Source organism: Panthera tigris, chromosome A3 (genome assembly GCF_018350195.1).
Source record: "Panthera tigris isolate Pti1 chromosome A3, P.tigris_Pti1_mat1.1, whole genome shotgun sequence".
Classification (NCBI taxonomy): Eukaryota; Metazoa; Chordata; class Mammalia; order Carnivora; family Felidae; genus Panthera; species Panthera tigris.
The window spans coordinates 112,840,697-112,860,109 of record NC_056662.1 but is presented as its reverse complement, the minus strand read 5'-3'; the positions used below and the strand labels follow the sequence as shown (position 1 = coordinate 112,860,109).

Sequence of the window (19,413 nt, the reverse complement as noted above, 5' to 3'; positions counted from 1 at the left end):
AACGTAGCTTATTTCGTGAAAACACTTACCATGTAATAAAAAAAGAAATATTATTTGGAATCTTTATTTGATACTGAAGTTTTACATCGTAAATTTCATTGCATGATAAAAGTAAGCATGCCTTTAGTTAGTCAACTTCATTGATAGATTCGTATCAATTGCTTGATGTGTACTAGATATTACTGAGAAATATAAGTATGAACCAATGTCTTCAGGAATTATAGATTGAAAAAATAAAATATCACTGTATTATTTTAAAAATTGATTAGCATTAGAACTAGTATGTGGTAGGGGCACCTGGGTGGCTTAGTTGGTTAAGTGTCTGACTTCTGCTCAGGTCATGATCTCACGTATGTGAGTTTGAGCCCTGCGTTGGGCTGTGTGCTGACAGCTCAGAGCCTGGAGCCTGCTTCGGAATCTGTGTCTCCCTCTTTCTCTGCCCCTCCCCCTTCTTTGCTCATGCTCTTTGTCGCTCTCAAAAATAAATAAACATTAAAAAATTTTTTAAAGAAGTAGTATATTGTAAATATCAAATGGGAAATACAAAAAGAGCTATAATAGGGCACCTGGGTGGCTCAGTTGGTTAAACGTCTGACTTCGGCTCAGATCACGATCTTGTTGTTTGTGAGTTCAAGCCCCACGTCGGGCTCTGTGCTGTCAGTTTGAAGCCTGGAGCCTGCTTCAGATTCTGTGTCTCCCTCTCTCTTTGCCCCTCCCCCACTCATGCTCGCTCTCTCTCTCTCTCTCTCTCTCTCTCTCTCAGTAATAAATAAACATTAAAAAAATTAAAAAAAAAACCAAAGAGCTCTAATAATAGTGACATTCGTGGAACACTCATTCTTTTTTAAGTTTATTTTTATTTATTTTGGTAGAGATATAGAGAGAAAGTGGGGGAGTGGCAGAGAGAGAGGGAGACAGAATACCAAGCAGGCTGCACCGATGTGGGGCTCGAACTCATGAACTGTGAGATCCTGATCCGAGCTGAAGTCTAGAATCCATCTCTTAGCTGACAGCCCCCCAGTCGCCCCTAGAACACTCATTCTATGCCAGGCACTCTCTGTAGGTCTCAGAAGAGAAAAGGATTATGGTCCTGGTTCAGGAACACTTCTGAGAGAATGTTGGACTCAAGCTAAAATGTGAAGAATGGGTAGATGGACAGAGGAAAGCCTCTCAGGCAAGAGAAATGTGATCATATGCAGAACAAGTAAACTATACCAACTATAGATTATAGTGAGGTCTCTAGGGAGAGGGAAGGTTGGAGTCAAATGGCAGTGTGTTCTGATGATTTGACTAACAAGTTGAGACTATCCTGTTGGCAGTAGGAAGCCAGGATTTTGGGGGTGGGTGGGGTGGGGGGGGGGAGGGAAGTTCATGAAGAAAGAAGCTTTTGGGGAAGATTTATCTGGTGGCAGTGTGAGACAGACTAGAGAGGAAACTGGGGGCTGGGAACCCAATCAGGAGACAGCTGTTGTAACAGTCCAGGCAGGAGATAACTAGCCTGGAAAAAGAAGGGGCCGATGCCAGTTTATAAAGGGGACAACCAAATGGCCTTATTGACTGGCCACAGAAAGCCAAGGAAAGGGAAGAGACAGGGTTTCTGTTGCCAGAGTTTACTAGTAAGTGAAGGAAAGGATGGATCTATTTCCATTTTCATTTGGCCTTATTTTCAAGCTTAATTTAATTTTTCTTTGTGGATTCACAAGATACTTCTGAAGATATCATTAAATCCACATTACATAGAGATCATGAAATGCTTCTGCTGCCCTTGGATGACAAACTACATAAATAAAGTACTGTTTTTTCTACTGCTGTCTTCGGAAAATAATACTATGTTCTTGATTGCAACTGATTGTGTTAAAATTCCCTGGGGACCCTTTTGGTTTAAAGCAAGGGCAGGGGAAATCCCTGTCATAGTTGTAGAGTGATCTCAGTGGTTTTTTCTGGTAACCCTGATAATTTTGTATGTAGTGAGGCTCTTGTATGTACCTTCTCTTCAGCCCACTAGCCCTGAGCATTCCTCTTTTTCTCGTAGGGGTTCCTCACATTGTTTGACTTCTTTTTGACACGTTCTTGTCTTCCTGCAGCTCCGTAAATAGGTTTTTGTGTAAAAGTGGGGTTGTAAGGTCAGAGGTGAATCACTGCTTTATTGTTGCCTTTTTGCTCTTTCCTTTCTTTGCTGCTGTTCCAGACGTGGCTCATTTTTGACTCGTGAGATTGTTACTTCAGGGGTAAATTATGACCGCTCCTCTCAAAAGAATTCTATCCATGCCTAAAAGGAACCCTTCAAACCATGTCATCTGCCCCTTTCCTCTCTTGGGGTTCTTCACTAATGTGCTCTTTTTGCTGTTTCATCTGGTTCCCTAGATGTCATGTCCTTTGGGAAAATCTTCCATCTTTCTGTATAACTTGAAAAAAATTTTTTTTTATGTTTATTCTTTTTTTTTTTTCTTTGAGAGAGAGCGTGAGTGGGGGAGGGGGAGAGGGAGGGAGGGAGGGAGAGAGAGGGAGAGAGAAAGACATAGAATCCAAAGCAGGATCCAGGCTATGAGCTGCCAGCACAGAGCCCGACGTGGGGCTCGAACTCACAGACCATGAGATCATGACCTGAGCTGAAGTCGGACGCTTAACTGACTGAGCCACCCAGGCGCCCCTGTATAACTTTTACAGTGCAGTGTCACAACCACTCTGGGCTTAATAAGTGAATCCTGAACTGAAGATCTTTGTGAAGAGGCCATACTTAACTAGAAAAGAATTCATAGCAAAAACGTTGAGACCTGGAAATTGAGGTTAGAGGACCAGAAGACATGCAGGAGAAGGGATAATCCTCCTGCCTAGGTTGCTACCTGTTGAGTTCTTTTCCGGCAAGATGACCTCACCCAGCCCCACACGGATGGGAGAACCCCAGGCATGGTCCGCCACTGTTGAAGGCAGTTGCTGCCACATGGGAGGTGGGCTCTGGGAGTACAACAGAGAAAGGAAAAAAGACACATGCACACATACACACATACACACATCCTCCCCAAACAGTTTAAGGCTGAATTTGAAGAAGTGTTACAGCAAGGGTACCTTCATTTTTAACTATGAAGGTTAGTGGGCCAAGAGATAAGCCAGTCAGTCTGTTCCATAACACCTCTAGGTAAATTGTTATGACATGGCCATTCTTCTTTTCAAATGCTTCAGGGAGTGATTCTCAGGGCAGTGGCCTGGGATGACCAGAAGAACCTCCATTATCCCTTCCAGAATTTGCCTTGAAGTCATCAAGGAGGAGATGCCTTGTTGAAACACTGGGGCTCAGCAAGGAAAGGGAGGTGGACCTTGTAGTCTTAAATGAACAAACTCAAAATGGCTTTGGAAAAGGAGATTGGTAGCATACATTTGAAGGAGGTTACTGTAACTGTCCAGTAAAACATTTATGATCCATAAAGGAACCAGAGTCTTATCCAGCCAGCTGAGTAAAGCCTGAGAATCTTTTTGTTGGATGAGATGTTTAACATTTCGAATAGGTGAAATGAAGTTCTGTTGATTTCCTTGTCAGTATCAAGTTTTTAATAGTCTTTTTCTCTTTTCTGAAGTGGCTTATATAAGACAAGGATTACTTTATGGTTTGCTATACCGTTTCTGTAAAACTGCCTAGCCTTTTTTTTTTAACTTTAATTGATTTATTTGGCTATTTCTTTAGCTCATCTTTATTTGTTCATAGCATTCTCTTTATGATTTTTTTCAAAAAATTATTAATCTTATTTGTGCCATTTTCTTTTATTCTAAATGGAATTTAGTTAGACATTTGTCTGTTTTATTTTATTTTTTTCAAAGAACCAGCTTTTGGTTTTGTTAATCATTTCTACTTTTGTTTTTTGTTTTTTTGTTTTTTTTAAAGATTTTATTTTTAAGTAATCTCTACACCCAATGTGGGGCTCAAACTCACAACATCGAAATCAAGACTCACATGCTCCACCAACTGAGCCAGCCAGGTGCCCCTAGTTTTTCTTTATATTTACTTTCTTATTATTTTCTTCTTTCTTAAGTTTATTTGGTATTTTCTACCATATTAAGTTGAATGTTTTCATTAATTATGTCATTTTTTGTAATAAATGCATTTAAGATCATAAATTTCCTGCTACATACTGCTTCAGCTATATCCTGCAGATGGTGATAAATAGTAATTTTCATTATGTTCAAAGTATTTTGTACTTTCTTGATGAATTTTTAAAAAATTATTTTTGAGAGAGAGAGGCAGAGAGAGACAGCACGTGTGAGGGAGGGGCAGAGAGAGAGAGGAGACCCAGAATCCAAAGCAGGCTCCAGGCTCCAGGCTCCGAGTTGTCAGCACAAAGCCAGATGAGGGGCTTGAACTCACAAACTGTGAGATCATGACCTGAGCCAAAGTCAGATGCTTAACTGACTGAGCCACCCAGGAGCTCCTTGATGATTTATTTTTGACAGAAGAGACGCCAATGGTGGGGCGAACTCACAAACCTCGAGATCATGACCTGACCCAAAGTCAGACACTTAACCGACTGAGGCATCCAGGCACCCGTAAATATTTTGTACTTTCTGATATGAGTTTCTTTTTCCCCTTGCTGTGGTTTCCTTTTTTATTAGACGTGCATCGTTAAGTTTCCATATATTTCAATTTAGTATTGATTTCTTATTTAATTTCAGAAAATATAGTCTGTATACTTTCAGTTTCACTTTTTTTTACACAAACAACTAGTAATTTTTGTTCTCAATAATAGTTAAATGTGATGACATATTTCATCACTTTCTTTTCTCACCATTGATCATTTATTGTATCCCTTTCTTTCTGGCTGAATTCCCTTTTATTTTTGTAAGAGAAGGTCCTTTAGTGGTTCTATAAGATAGGGGCAGAAGGTGTAAACTTTCTTAGTCTTTGTACATCTGTAAGTGTTTGATTTTGCACTTATTTTTGAGTGGTAAGTTTAGCTGGTTGTAAAATTTGGGGCATGACAATTATTTTCATGCAGTGCTTTATTCTGTTGTCTTCTACATCTTTTGTTGCTAATGAAATATCTGCTATTCTCTCATTGTCATGCTTTTTTAGGTTTTAGGATTATCTTTTTAAATTTTTACTTAATTTTTTATTTTTTTTTTATTTTAGAGAGAGAGAGAGCATGCAAGCAGGGGAGAGGGACAGAGGGAGAGAGAGAGAATCTTAAGCAGGCTCCACGCTCAGTGTGGAGCCTGATGTGAGGGTCCATCTCATGACCCTGGGATCATGACCCGAGCTGAAATCAAGAGTCCAATGCTCAATTGACTGAGCCACCCAGGCGCCCCTGGAGTTATCTTTATGTTTTGAAATTTTGTACAGTATACCTAGGTGTTGGTTTATCTTTATTTATAATATTCGGTACAAAAATATACTTTTGATCATAGAATTTAGGTCTTTGTTCAGTTCTGGAAAATTCTCAACTATTATCTTTTCGAATATTGTGTCCTGACATTTTCTGCATCTATCTGTTTACTCTGCTATGTCTATCAAATGTATATCTGAACCTTATGTCTCATTCTTTCTTCTCTTTATTACTCTTTTATTTTTTAATCTGAATTCCATGTAGATTTCTCACTGTTGTCTTCCAGTTAGTTCATCAGTTCTCTCTTTGTGTACATTCTAGTTTTTTGTCAGCTGTTGAGGGTTTTTTAAATTTGTTTTAATGTCTCTTTCAATTCCAAAATTTCCAGTTGCTTTTTATTTACATCTCCCTTTCCTTGTTGCGCTTCTACCTGTTTTGTTTTGCAATTTCTTGCTCCTTTTAAATTAAAGAAAATTTGTAGGCCAATTTGAGGTGGTTTGAGGTTGTTTGGGTCTCAAATTCTGTACTAACATGAATGACTAAGGACTGACAGAAAGTCCACATTAACATTTTATGCATTAAGTTACATAGTTTATTTAGGTATGATTATTCATTATTATTCTCTTTAAAATCTGGTCTTTAATAGAGTAAAAGCTTTTAGGACTTTACAAGAAGCCCTCAAGTGCAACTATGAACATTGGCAAATCTGGGAAAACTACATTCTCACTAGCACTGATGTTGGGGAATTTTCAGAAGCCATTAAAGCTTATCACCGGCTCTTGGACTTACGAGACAAATACAAAGATGTTCAGGTAAGACATTCATATTTTGACTTTTCAACTTGTGATTGATGTTAATGCTTGATTATATGATTGTGATGTTGACTAAATATGTATTTGGTTTTGGTTCTGGTTTCTGGCACAGAGCTCCAAAAACCTTTGGAATTTCCTAAGTGATGACAGCCATAAAGGTGTCTTTTGTTTAGTTAATGAGGTGACTTTTGGAAAGCACCTTAAGGATGGGGTTGGTTGCCAGGGAGTCAGTCATGTGATTAGAGGGTTGGGACTTTTAGTCCCATAACCTCCATTCCCCCTTTCTCCATGACCTCCTAGGAGGGGAGAGGGTTTGGAGATTGAACTCAATCACCAATGGCCAGTGATTTAATCAATTTGTCTTTGTGATTAAGTTCCTGTAAAAACCCAGAAGTGTATGGTTGGAAGAGCTTCTGGCTTGGTGAACACATGGAGGTACAGGGAGAATGGTACACCCTGAGAGAGCATGGAAGCACCATGCCTTTTCCCACATATTTTGCCCTACGCTCCTCTTCCATCTGGCTGTTTCTGAGTTACATCTTTTCAAAATAAACCAGTAATCTAGTAAGTAAAATGTTTCTTGGAGTTCTTTGTACTGCTCTAACAAACTAGCCCAACCCAAGGAGGGCGTTGTTGAAACCACTTACAAAGCACAGGTGATGACCGAGACTTGGAACTGGCATTGGAGGTGGGGGGCAGGAGGGCTCAGCGCTTGTACAGGACTCAGACCTCAATCTGTGGGATCTGCTGTTCTCTCCAGGTAGATCGTGTCAGAATTGAGTTTGTAGTGTGGGGAACTCCCCGACCTACACGCATGTGTGCACATGTGCGTACATGCGCGCACGTACGCACACACGTCAGGATTGGTGACCAGAATCATCTGAATGATATAAACTGTTTCCTTGGCTATACACAGGAAAATTGTGTTGAACACATGTAATGTATAAAACGAGTGTTTTTTCTTTAGTTGAATATTCTTCATTACGTATTCTGGCATTCCAGTGTCAAATATGTTTGTGCAGTCACAGACTGAATGTTACCGTGACTCAGTTAAGGAAATCTGTTATGTGGTTTATGTATATACAGTGGGCTTGCAGAAATGAAATAGAATGATGTTTGTGTGATTTACTGCTTTGGTTATCTCAGTGTAATAGCTGGAGCAAGTCCCATTCTCATTTGTTCCCTCATTGGACAAGCATTTACTGCCCACTTTCAGATGTTTTGAACAATATAGAAATGAAGCCTAACATTTTCTTTGCAGTGTTTAGTGAAATTGTCCTCTTGGTGAGATGTAGTCAGAATGGTTGACTCTAACACTGTACAAAAAACACTACATCCTTTCAGAAAACATGGGAAACTTGAAGCCACTGAGTTTGTCACCCAGCAGGATGACATATACAAGATCTTGTGGTTTAATTGTAGGTCAAGACTGTATAAAGACAGGGCTGTGCAGGAGCCTGTGGGTTACAAAGTCAGGGGGCTTGAAAATACAACACTTTGCATGAATCGGTACATGCTATTTAAAATGTTGAAGCTGGAATTATGAAAAAACCAGAAGTAACTTCTAATGTGTGATAATACCTCTCTATTTTTATGACCTATTGTCTGTACTCCAGCTGTTCTGAAATTTACCTTATACGGGCCCTGTCTTATAGCCCCAGCCCTTGATGTATGCATGGTCTCGCAAGCTCAGCCAAGTTCCTTTAAGGCTCAGGTTTTAGGCCGTTCACTTGAAAGGTCTTTTGGCTTTGAGTAGAAGCATACCTACTTCCAGGATGTATGTCAACCCCTTTGAATTAGTTTTCTTCTTCTTACACTTTTTTTTGTCCTTGCTAAATATTGTACACTGACCTTCCATTATAGAAAGAAGGGACTTGAATTTTATGGATCAACTGAAATGTGAATGGAGGCATGGCAGAATGTTCCATCCTGGAGAGGAATGGAGCCCTAGCAAATCTGTTTGCATGGTTTCCTGGCAGCCTAATATGTGTCCTGTTGACAGAGCTGACATCCTCTGTTGAGGCAGCTCTTTTTCTTCTACACTTAGCCTGTTGATAAAGGGCACCGATGAGGCTGTGAACAGATCTTGATATGTCACCAAACCACTGGGATGGGGCAGAGATTCCAAAGTACTTATCTCTGGTTTACTTCAACTGTAATTTTTTCAAAGATATTTCTTCACTAGAAAGCATTGTGTAAGCTGTTCCTAAAGTCTCAGGGAGAAGGTAAATAATTTACATTGGTATTTCATTCCAATTTATACTTGAAATAAATTCTGTGTGTTTTTTCTTTCACATTTAAAAAATGTGCATCAAACATTCAAATCCAACACTCCTCATTTAGACACCACCGCTGGCTCAATTCCAGCATTCTTTAGAATTACAAACTGTCAGAGCAGGAAGGGCCTGTAGAGCAGTCCCGTGGGCTCGGCGGGATAAACCACCATGGGTTGGAAAGGAGCATGAAGCCCCGCTCCTGCCTGGACTAGAAGGGTTGCTTCTCCGGTTGTCAACCTGCTCTCCTGTCCTGCTGCTGTTGCTGCTGGAGATGTCACGTCTCCCTGAATTGTCTTAGAATTGGCTCCTTGGCCAGTCCGATGCCATTAATCTTCCATCACGTGCCTCCAACTTCTAACTGATCTGCTTTTCTTTTGGATGCAAGTGGGATTTCCCTTCCAAATCCATATTTTAACTCATGGCAATCCTTCATATCTGCTAAGGATTGTAGTAATTGACTTACCAGACTGGCTTTTTGGATTTTCCCGAGAAAATCCTGATCACTCTTCTATGCTCGGCACCCTTGGAGTTGGTTTTATGTAAGGAGCCCAACTGGCTAGGTCTAGGCCTGTCTCCTTCTGTGAGAGATGGACTTGGGTGGGTTATGGTACGTAAGCATCGAAGTGAGGGGTACTTTTCTCTTTTATCTCTCACTTATTTTCCTGTGCTTCCCAAGGTACATAAAGCAGGTCAAAGTGGGACATGGTAGAGGAATAATAACTAACCTTTATTGGGGGCTTATTGTCAGACACCCTTCGAAGCACTTGACATGGATTAACTCAGTTCTCACCACAGCCTTATGGGGTAGTTTTGTGTGTTGGACTCTGCAACATACGTATGTGTCTTCCCCCTTGTTTTAAGGGAACTAATGATAATCAAACAAAATAACTGTTCAAAAATTGTTCTCAAAAGCTGTTACTTCCACCTGATAAAGAGTTATCGAGTCATCAGGATATTGCTGATTTTCGTTGACTTAGGTGTATCAGTATGCCAGATTGTCTAGCTCTCCCGTCCCTGGCAGGCCTGTATTCCGAAAGAAAGGCAAGACAAAAATGAAACAGTTGCTTTACTGAAGATGATGATGTAGAGTAAAGTAGGTTCAGCCTTGATCATTCCAGTCTCCTGCAATTAAATTAGCCGGAAACATGCTGGAGAATCTTACTTACGTTTTTCTTCTGTCCCTACGGTTCCTCTACGACTCCTAGCCTAGGAGTGGCCTTCTCTCTTCTCTCTTGGGAGGGAAAAAATTCTTGCACATGTCTAGAGTAATACTGCTGTATTTGAGTATGGGTAACAGTGTGGGGAGAGAGGTGACATTTAGAATAATATACTGGTAGTCACAGTAGCAAATACCAAGGAGAAAACTGGCAAAAATAATCTGAGTTTAGTTAGTCGATTCTGAAGATAAAACTTTCAGTTGTTGATTTGGCTTGTTGTATACTGAATCCAGTTCATTGGAATTGTAAGAAGACACGCTCATAAATCTTTCGGGAACCTCCTGTAAGAAAGTATAAAGAGACTCACATAATAGTTTTTTATTCTGGGGAATTCTGGGCAATTCTCAGTCAATACCATTCATTTTGAAGTAAAAATGTATTCTTAAGTTTTTACTGAAGAATTAAAGAAGAAACAAAGCTTAATGTATAACAAAGGATTACTTTTTTCCCCCTTCGATTTAACTAGCCTCAATTCTGAATGCGTAGAGATACATTTTGAGCATTTTTCAGAAAAGGAAAAAAAAGTCTTTAAAAAAAAAAAAACCTGAAACTTTTCCTGACACAAATTGAGATGCTTTAAAAATTTTTTTTTTTAATTTTTATTTATTTTGGAGAGACAGATCAAGACAGAGTGTGAGCAGGGGAGGGGCAGAGAGAGAGGGAAACACAGAATCTGCAGCAGGTTCCAGGCTCTGAGCTGTCAGCACAGAGCCTGACGCAGGGCTCGAACTCACGAACCATGAGATCATGACCTGAGCCAAAGTCAGCCACTTAACTGATGGAGCCACCCGGGCACCCGTGAGATGCTTTGATTGAACTTTTATCTTAGATTTTTCAAACATATTTTGGTGATCGTGCAGCTTTTCACTCCTTCCAGCAAATCTAATTATTAGGAATTTGTACCCATGGAAAAATCATGTTCTGATTTTCATTTAAAATATTCTAATCCTGAATTTAAGTGAAAATATTTTGGCTTTCTGGAGAAAATTATTAGCATTTAGTTTAAATTTATGGCCAGCTAAACAACAAGGCAAGGATATGGAGAAAAAGGACCCCTTGTGCACTGTTGGTGGGAATGCAAACTGGTGCAGCCACTGTGGAAAACAGTATGGAGGTTCTTCAAAAAAGTTTAAAAAAAGAGGGGCGCCTGGGTGGCTCAGTCGGTTAAGCGTCTGACTTCAGCTCAGGGCACGATCTCGCGGTTCGTGGGTTTGAGCCCTGCGCTGGGCTGTGTGCTGACAGCTCAGAGCTTGGAGCCTGTGGCAGATTCTGTGTCTCCCCCTTTCTTTGACCCTCCCCTGCTCGCACTCTGTCTCTCTCTCTCAAAAATAAACATTAAAAAAAAGTTTAAAAAAGAACTAGCCTACGATCCAGTTATCACACTACCAGGTATTTACCCTAGGAATACGAAAATGCTGATTTGAATGGATACATGCAGCAATGTTTATTGCAACGTTATTTACAACAGCTAAATTATGGAAGCAACCCAAGTGCCCATCAATAGATGAATGGGTAAAGAAGATGTGGTGTATATATATAGAATGGAATACTACTCAGCCATAAAAAGAATGAAATCTTGCCATTTGCAGCAACATGGATGGAGCTAGAATGTATTATGCTAAGTGAAACAAGCCAGTCACAGAAAGACAAATACCGTATGATTTCACTCATTGTTCACAAAACAACTGAACAAAGGGAAAAAAGAGAGACAAATAAAAAACCACTCTTACCTATAGAGAACGAACCAATGGTTAGGAGAGGTGAGGTGGGTGGGAGGATGGGTGAAATAGAGGAAGGGGATTAAGAACACACTTATCCGTGATGAGCACTGTAACATATGAGGCTGTTGAATCATTGTATTGTACACCTGAAACTGTGTAACACTGTATGTTAATCACACTGGAATTAAAGTAAGTTTAAAATAATTTGAGGCCAGCTGATATTTTATCTCTTTTCCTCTAATTCTTCCTTTGTTCCTCAAATTCAGAATATGAAACACAACTCCTATTGTACAGTAGTATTTCATCTGTATATGAATATTTCAGTGAGTTTGAAATTAGTTTCTATAAAAGTTCAGTGTTTTTAGAAACAATTAATGGCAGCTTTGGGCTTCCTGAGACTTCCCTCCTGTAGCCCCACTGCCACACACAGGAGCACCAAGAACCGTGCATATTGTGAGAAATATTGCTCATAAACAAAGCGCTTTGAGTTTTTATTCTTATTTTTTTTAATGTTTATTTAATTTAGAGAGAGAGAGCATGTGTTGTGCACACTTGGGCGGGGGAGGGGCAGAGAGATTGAGGGAGAGAGAGACTCCCAAGCAGGCTCTACTCTCTCAGCGCAAAGTCTGATGCAGGGTTCGATTCCCGTGACCATGAGATCATGACGTGAGCCGAAATCAAGAGTCAGATGCTTAACAAACTGAGCCACCCAGCCACCCCTAAAGAAAGCACTTTGAATAACATTTTTGAAGATGTCAGATCTTAAGGCTGTTAGCTTAATTTTTACATTTGGATTTGGAGACATATTCTTGAGAACATAACATCTAGATATAAGGAGCAACTTGCTCAGGTCAGATTATCATCTGTAACACTTTATAATGGAGAAATAGCCACAGTGAGATAATGTGTCAGGACCTGTTAATAGCTTTCCTTAGAAGTGCCTTGGAGTGCTGCTGGCAATGTTAATTGTCTGGCAGGTGTGGGTAGAATCACTCTGTAGTGATGTAATCATCATGGAAGGAAAGTTTTGCTGGCTAGTGATGGGCTCAGTCATATTTAGCTTCATAGAATATTTCTGACTGTCATCATGCTTTATTACAACCAGTCAGCGTGGACCAAGACAATTGATAGATTGTCTGGAATATTTTTATCTTGGCAAAAAAAATTTTACTTATTTTGACTCTGCAAGTTTGGTAACAGGTGTCTTTCAAAAAAACTCTGATATTCTTATGTTTGACTCTACTTGACCTTATTCTATTTTAGTTTGCTTTAAAACTTTTTTAATTTATTTTTTTCTATTTCTTTGTAAATGTGACTTGTCATTTAAATTGTTTCTGTTGCATATGTGTGTTCATGTGTAAATGTATACTCCTTTTAATACAGACACAGGGTAAGTTAGCTGCAAATTATTCTGTATTTTTCACTGTTTGTAATAAATGAAGGAGTTGAATCTGTATCTTTTCTCCTTTTTCTCTCTGTGCCCTAATTTTGACTAATGCATAAACTAGTAAAACTTAGGAATGCGTTTCTATCGGAGTACATATTTATATTCATGTATTTTGAATATATATTTTTAGTTACCATAAAGCAAAATTTCATATTCCTGCATAATTAGTCTCTGTTCAGTTTTCCAGGTATTTATTATTGTAAATAATGCCATCAGTACCCTTGTAGATAAAGCCTTGTGTATAGCCATACTTCTTTCCTCAGGGTAAATTCTAATGTTGATTTATTAGTTTTTTCTTTTTTCTTTTTTCTCCTCCTCTTTCTCCTTCTCTTCCTCCTCCTCCTCCTTTTTTGATGACTGGGCCAATCATTTTGGGAAAAGAATTTAAGTATTGCAGTATTACTCCCCACTTGCTATTTGTAAATGGAAGAGGAAGGGATTAACATATATTAAGTGCTTGCTATGTTTCTGGCACTTAACATGGGTTATCTGTTATAGGGCACTCAATATTTGAGGTGGATACTAAATATTTCCCATTTTACAGTGGATGAATATGAAACACAGGGAAGTTACATAACTTGACCAGTCATGTAGCTAGTAGGATCCAAAGACAGGAATCACATTTAGGTATGCCTGTTTTTCTCCTTTGTGTCATATCTTGAAGTCTATGGGATGTCTTATGTTAAAAACACATTTCCACATTATATTAGTGAGTATGTGAACTATACAGAACAAAGTTTTTTTAAATTGGGGTATAATTTACATATATTAAAATTACAGATCTTGGGTGTTAGTTGCTGTATTTGGATCGTTTATATGTTCTTACATAACCACCACCCAAAACAGGTGTGGAACATTTTCGTCACCACAGATGTCCTTTTATGTCCCTTTCTAGTCAATTGTACCACCACCCTTTCTCCCCAAGCCAGGCAACTGCTTTCTGATTTCTGCAGCATGGTTCAATTTTGCTTTTTCTTAAATGTCAGATACAGAGAATCATGTACTGTGTGTTCTTGTATACTGATGTTCTTTGTGTGGATTTCCGTGTGGTGTTTTCTTTGGGAAGGGGGGAGGTGATGTTGATGTGCAGTGGGGCAGCTGGCCAGCCAAACAAATCCTGCAGCGAGTGGTGGCTAGGTATTACCTGAGAGAAAAGAGGGGAGGGAATGGATATATTTTATACAAATTATATCTGTAAAGTAGGTTTTATCTCCCCTTGCTTGCTGAGGTATCTGAGGCTCTGTAAGGTAAGCTAATAAGGCTGGTGTTTCATAACTAGCAAGTGGTAGGAAAGCCAAGACTTGAAGCTTAAAGTCTGGCCTATTTAACCTGAAGCCTGTGCATGCCTTTTCCACACTCTTAAGACTTTTTTTTTTTTTTTTCCTGAGGAAGGGGGAAAAAAAAATCACCAAATATTAAACTGCCTACCTCACTGTGATAACTGAGGCTTGGGGAAGCCAAGGGTCAGGGTTATCAGGCCAGGAAACAGAGCAAGTTCTTTAAAGAGCTCCCAAGTGGAGCAGGGAGGTAGCCAAGCTGGGAGGTGGAAAATGGCTTCATTCCTGGCCTGGAGCCCTCCTGGACTGAAGGCAATCCCATTCCTTCCTGCTTTGAAGACCTCCAGCACTCAAAAGCCCAACACCTTGTACTCTCAGCCAAGGTTTTGGTGAGACCTGGCCAAGGACTCCAAGGCTAGTGTTGGAGAAAGGGATAGTTAGGCTTTTCTCTTTGTGGGGATTCTTCAGCATGTACATTGGAATCGCTGTTCTTCCATGTGAGGAAGCGGGAACTTTCTTCAGGGACTGGAGATGGCTCCCCAATTCATTCTCTGCTTGCTGCATCCCCTAGGCATGTTCCGGGATGGAGGTGAGAAAGAGGCCTAGGATAGAGAATGAGATGAAGGTTCCATATCACCTAAGTGGATGAGAGATGTGGGCGAGGGCTTAAGAGGTCATTGCGGGGCATCTGTGGTGTGGCATTGGTTTGGGTAGGATGTGAGGAGCTACAGTGCTGTTTATATTGATGAAAATGAAATCCCTCTAAGCATGCAGGCTTAAACAATATACATAGATTATTTTATGATACACCAAATGAATTCCAAATGGACTAACTGTATGCACAGTATTTTTTCATCTCATAAGAAAATCAGGAATAGAAGTGGATACTTCCCAAATTTTCTGAACTTTAAAGCAATAAAAGAAAACTTGAATTTTTATGACTACAGTTTAAAAGTATGTGACAGAATATTTGTAACAAATAGGAAAGATAAAAAGCTAATAATACCCTTATTATATGAAGAGTTAACATCTGCCACAGGAATGAAATGTGACAGAACAGAGAATTCAGAAACAGACTCAAGTAAGTATGAGAATTTAGTCCATGATAAAGATGACATTTTTAAAATCTGTGGGATAAAAATAGAATTTTCAATATGTATTGGAATGGTTGGCCAAGCGTTTGGGACCCAAACCAAAGCTCTGCTTCACTGCTTAAACCAAAATAAATTCAAATGGATAAAATATTTAGATTGAAATGCCTCGAGAAACAGGATTACGTTGTAGATGAGAGCATAGATTCTGGCGTTAGACCGTCTGGGCCTGCAGCCTGCCTCCGCCAATCACTGGCCGTGTGACCTTGGGGGAGTTAATCACTTTCTGTTCCACTGTCATGAGAGGGGGATTGTTGTGAGGATTAAGTAAGTTAATATACGTAAAGGGTTTGAGACGGTGCTTGGCGCACGCAGGTGTTATTAAGTGTAGCTGCCGTCATCATCAGCATCATCATCAAAGAAGTCAAAACCATAAAGGCACTAAAAGAAGGTATGGTAAATATTTTATAGGCATAGGGTTGGAGACACTATTTTTGATCATGACACAAACACCATTCTCCAGTAAGGAAAAGTTCGAGAGATTTGGTACTTGAAGCTTCTACACCTGGGGAAAGAACGCCATCTGAGTGGGGTGCTAGAGGTCACTGTCCCTAGAAGGGGCGGCCATTCGTGTAGTGCCTCCTGAACTGAAACTGGAAGATGACTAGTAGAAACTGGGTGGGTGTGCTGGGGAGACACTGTCTCAATGATCTCAGAGTCATCTGGGTCTTTCTACTTAAGACTGCTGGATTTGTAGCCTGCGGCCACTGTAACAAATCACCTCAAACTTGGCGTCTTCAAACAAGAGAAATGTATCCTCGCCATTCAGTTCTGGAGGCTAGAAGTGTGAAATCAGGATGTTGGCGAGGCCGTGCTCCACACGAGGCCGTGGGGGACAGTCCTTCTGTGCTTCCTCTGGCTGCTGGGGGCTCCTGGCGCCTCCTGGGATTGTGGTGGCATCGCTCCCGTCTCTCCGTCTTCACTTACCTCTGCACCACCTTTTCTGTGTGTCCTCTCCTCTTCTTAAAAGAACTCTGGTCAGGGGCGCCTGGGTGGCGCAGTCGGTTAAGCGTCCGACTTCAGCTCAGGTCACGATCTCGCGGTCTGTGAGTTCGAGCCCCGCGTCGGGCTCTGGGCTCATGGCTCAGAGCCTGGAGCCTGCTTCCGATTCTGTGTCTCCCTCTCTCTCTGCCCCTCCCCCGTTCATGCTCTGTCTCTCTCTGTCTCAAAAATAAATAAACGTTAAAAAAAATTTTTTTTTTTAAATAAAAAAAAAAAAAGAACTCTGGTCATTGGATTTAGGGCACACCTACTCTGGTATAACCTCTTCTTTTTTTTTTTTTAAACCCGAACCCTGATAAAACCTCATCATAACTGATTATGTCTGCAAAGACCCTGTTTCCAAATCAGGTCCCATTGTGAAGTTCTATTTAGACATGAATTCAGGGAGGACGCAAATTTACCACAGCTGACCTGCCCCGACTGTTAACATTCCTTTTCAGAGAGAAAGCAGTGCCTTTGAGTTTGGGAAAGATAGGGGAGTGCACCCAACACACACTTCGTTGGTTAGCCGTAGTGATAGCAGAAGTGCCGTGCACAGACACACAGCAAGGGAAGGCCAGAGAGCCCACACTGATCATATGAAGGCCTTGCCTTTAGCAAACGATGCCAGCTGCCTGAACATCTGGAAGTGGCAAAAGAGATCGTAAGGATAGGGAGGGAACTCCCTATAGGAAACTAATAAAGCTTTTCAAATAGCTCTTCGTCATATGCAATATTGACAGAAAAGACTGGAATCCCATGCCATGGTGGGCAAAAATAGGATTTCTCTTATTTTTAAGTTGTCCAAGTCTAGTATAGTTAATACACAGTGTTATGTTAGTTTCAGGCGTACAATATAGTGACTCAGCACTTCCATACATGACCCAGTGCTCATCATACCAAGTGCCCTCCTTGAACCCCATTGCCTATTTCATGCATCCCCCCACCCATGTCCCCTGTGGTAGTTTGTTCTCTCTAGTTAAGAGTCTTGGTTTCTCTCTCTCTCTCTCTCTCTCTCTCTCTCTCTCTCTCTCTCTCTCACAAACTAGGATTTCTAAGAAGGATCCATTGTTAAGCTTCAGGAGATCGTGATATGACCTGCAGCACTGTGAAAAAGACGTGTGTGTGGGTATGCGCATATTTTGGAAAGAGGCTTCCAAAGTCTCATTAGATCCACATGGGTATCCAGAATCCCAAGAAAGTAAACACAGACTAAACGTATCTAGTGAAGAGGTAGACTGTTAGGATTCGTTTTCAGATAAAAAGTCTTGTTGGCCCTGTCTTCTACTCACCTCTGTAAGTTGTGTTACATTACAAATGGGAAAATACTACTGAATGCATGTATCTGTTGCTCTAATTTTTGTACGTTCACAATGTCGTCCAACACATTCACATTCCAAGCACACTCACTTTCTCCCCACTCCCCACACCGTTTCTCTTTGGCTCCTTAGCTAGGGAGAAGCATCTTCCCACATGGCCTCCACTTCCCCGCTGCCAGCCTCTTTGGAGCCCATGCAGGTTAGGCTTTATCTCCCCCAGGCTACTGAGCCCTGCTGTTGTCAGGTCCGTGCGTCCTAACACTTCCTGGGGACACTTGTCAGGCCTCAGGTTCTTCAGCCTGTCAGCAGTGTTTACTGCCACAGATCTCACTCCCTCCTCGAAACGCGTCCTTCGCTTGGCTTCCAGAATTTTACAGTTCTTACCTTACCAGCTGTGGCTTCTCCATCTCATCTCCACACTTCCCTTCTCTGTGACAGCCGCTCCAGGCTCATTCCTCACCCTCTTCTCTTCCCCACTTATGCTACTACCCCTGGCGTCTCACCATCACCTTGGTTTTCCTTCTTCCCTTTCTAAGGCGATATATATAATGAAAACAAGGTAAAAAGTTTTCTCCCACATGACCCTTTAATTCTTTCTCATGGAAGCTCTTCGTTTTATTTCATTATGGTTGCACTTTTCAAATGTCTTCATTTTTTTTTCCTGTTGGCTCATACTCCCCTGGTGATGCCGGCTTTGCACGGGTAATGTGTGCTGGTGGGAGGGGTTCACGCAAGCCCAGGACCTAAGGGGTGCCCTTTCTTGTGAGTCTGGGTCCTAGGGGGAGTCTCACCCCTTGGGTACACCTCACCACCGCCCCCTCCCACCACCACCAGGTAGCCTGGCTCCTCGGGAAACCTCCCTTTTTTCTGCCAGGTGCTGCTTTCTCCTCGTGCCCGTGTTCCTGAGTAGCCCTCTAACTTCAGAAAGTGTGGGACTAGCCAGGCCGCTGGGACCTGTTGCTTTCCACTTCCCACTGGCCGGGCCCTCTGCCCTGCTGTACCCACAGGTCGCTGGCTTACCCTGGGCTGGCTTGGAGAGCACTCACCTGTGAATGTTGGTGCCTGGCACTCTTCCGCCCTTCGCTGCCCTTGTCCCCCATACCGGGACCAGCCAGTTGCTGTCTCCTATGGTTTCTTACGTATTTGCTGTTTCCACCTCAGATTCATCAGCTTTCTCCTTTCTCAAGCGATGTATGGACTTGGGGTTCAGAAAGAGGAGCTAGCCATGGGTTAGCTTGTGAGCTATATAATTTCCAAAATGATCAACAGTAAAGATGTTTTCATATTGGAAAAAGATGAGTTGAGCACAAATTAAGAAAATGTTTAAATGTCTTTAAAAGGAACTATGTTTTGGGAATGCAAGCTGGTGCAGCCGCTCTGGAAAACAGTGTGGAGGTTCCTCAAAAAACTAAAAATAGAACTACCCTACGACCCAGCAATTGCACTACTAGGTATTTATCCACAGGATACAAGTGTGCTGTTTCGAAGGGACACATGCACCCCCATGTTTATAGCAGCACTATCAACAATAGCCAAAGTATGGAAAAAAGCCCAAATGTCCATCGATGGATGAATGGATACAGAAGATGTGGTGTGTGTGTATATATACACACACACACACACACACACACACACACACACACACAATGGAGTATTACTCGGCAATCAAAAAGAAGGAAATCTTGCCATTTGCAACTACGTGGATGGAACTGGAGGGTATTATGCTAAGTGAAATTAGTCAGAGAAAGACAAAAATCCTATGACTTCACTCATAGGAGGACTTTAAGAGACAAAACAGATGAACATAAGGGAAGGGAAACAAAAATAATATAAAAACAGGGAGGGGGACAAAACAGAAGAGACTCATAATTATGGAGAACAGATGGAGGGTTACTGGAGG

The 19,413-nt window shown here is 41.1% G+C and overlaps 1 protein-coding gene across 2 annotated transcripts in view; it reads left to right on the top strand.

The window, feature by feature from the left end:
- TTC27 (tetratricopeptide repeat domain 27) overlaps positions 1 to 19,413 on the top strand; it is a 186,323-nt gene that overhangs the window by 150,127 nt on the left and 16,783 nt on the right. For both annotated transcript variants that reach the window (XM_042982193.1, XM_007082446.3), the window contains one exon: positions 5,959 to 6,124. In XM_042982193.1, coding sequence (XP_042838127.1) covers positions 5,959 to 6,124 — 166 coding nt within the window. The remainder of the gene's footprint in view (positions 1 to 5,958; positions 6,125 to 19,413) is intronic.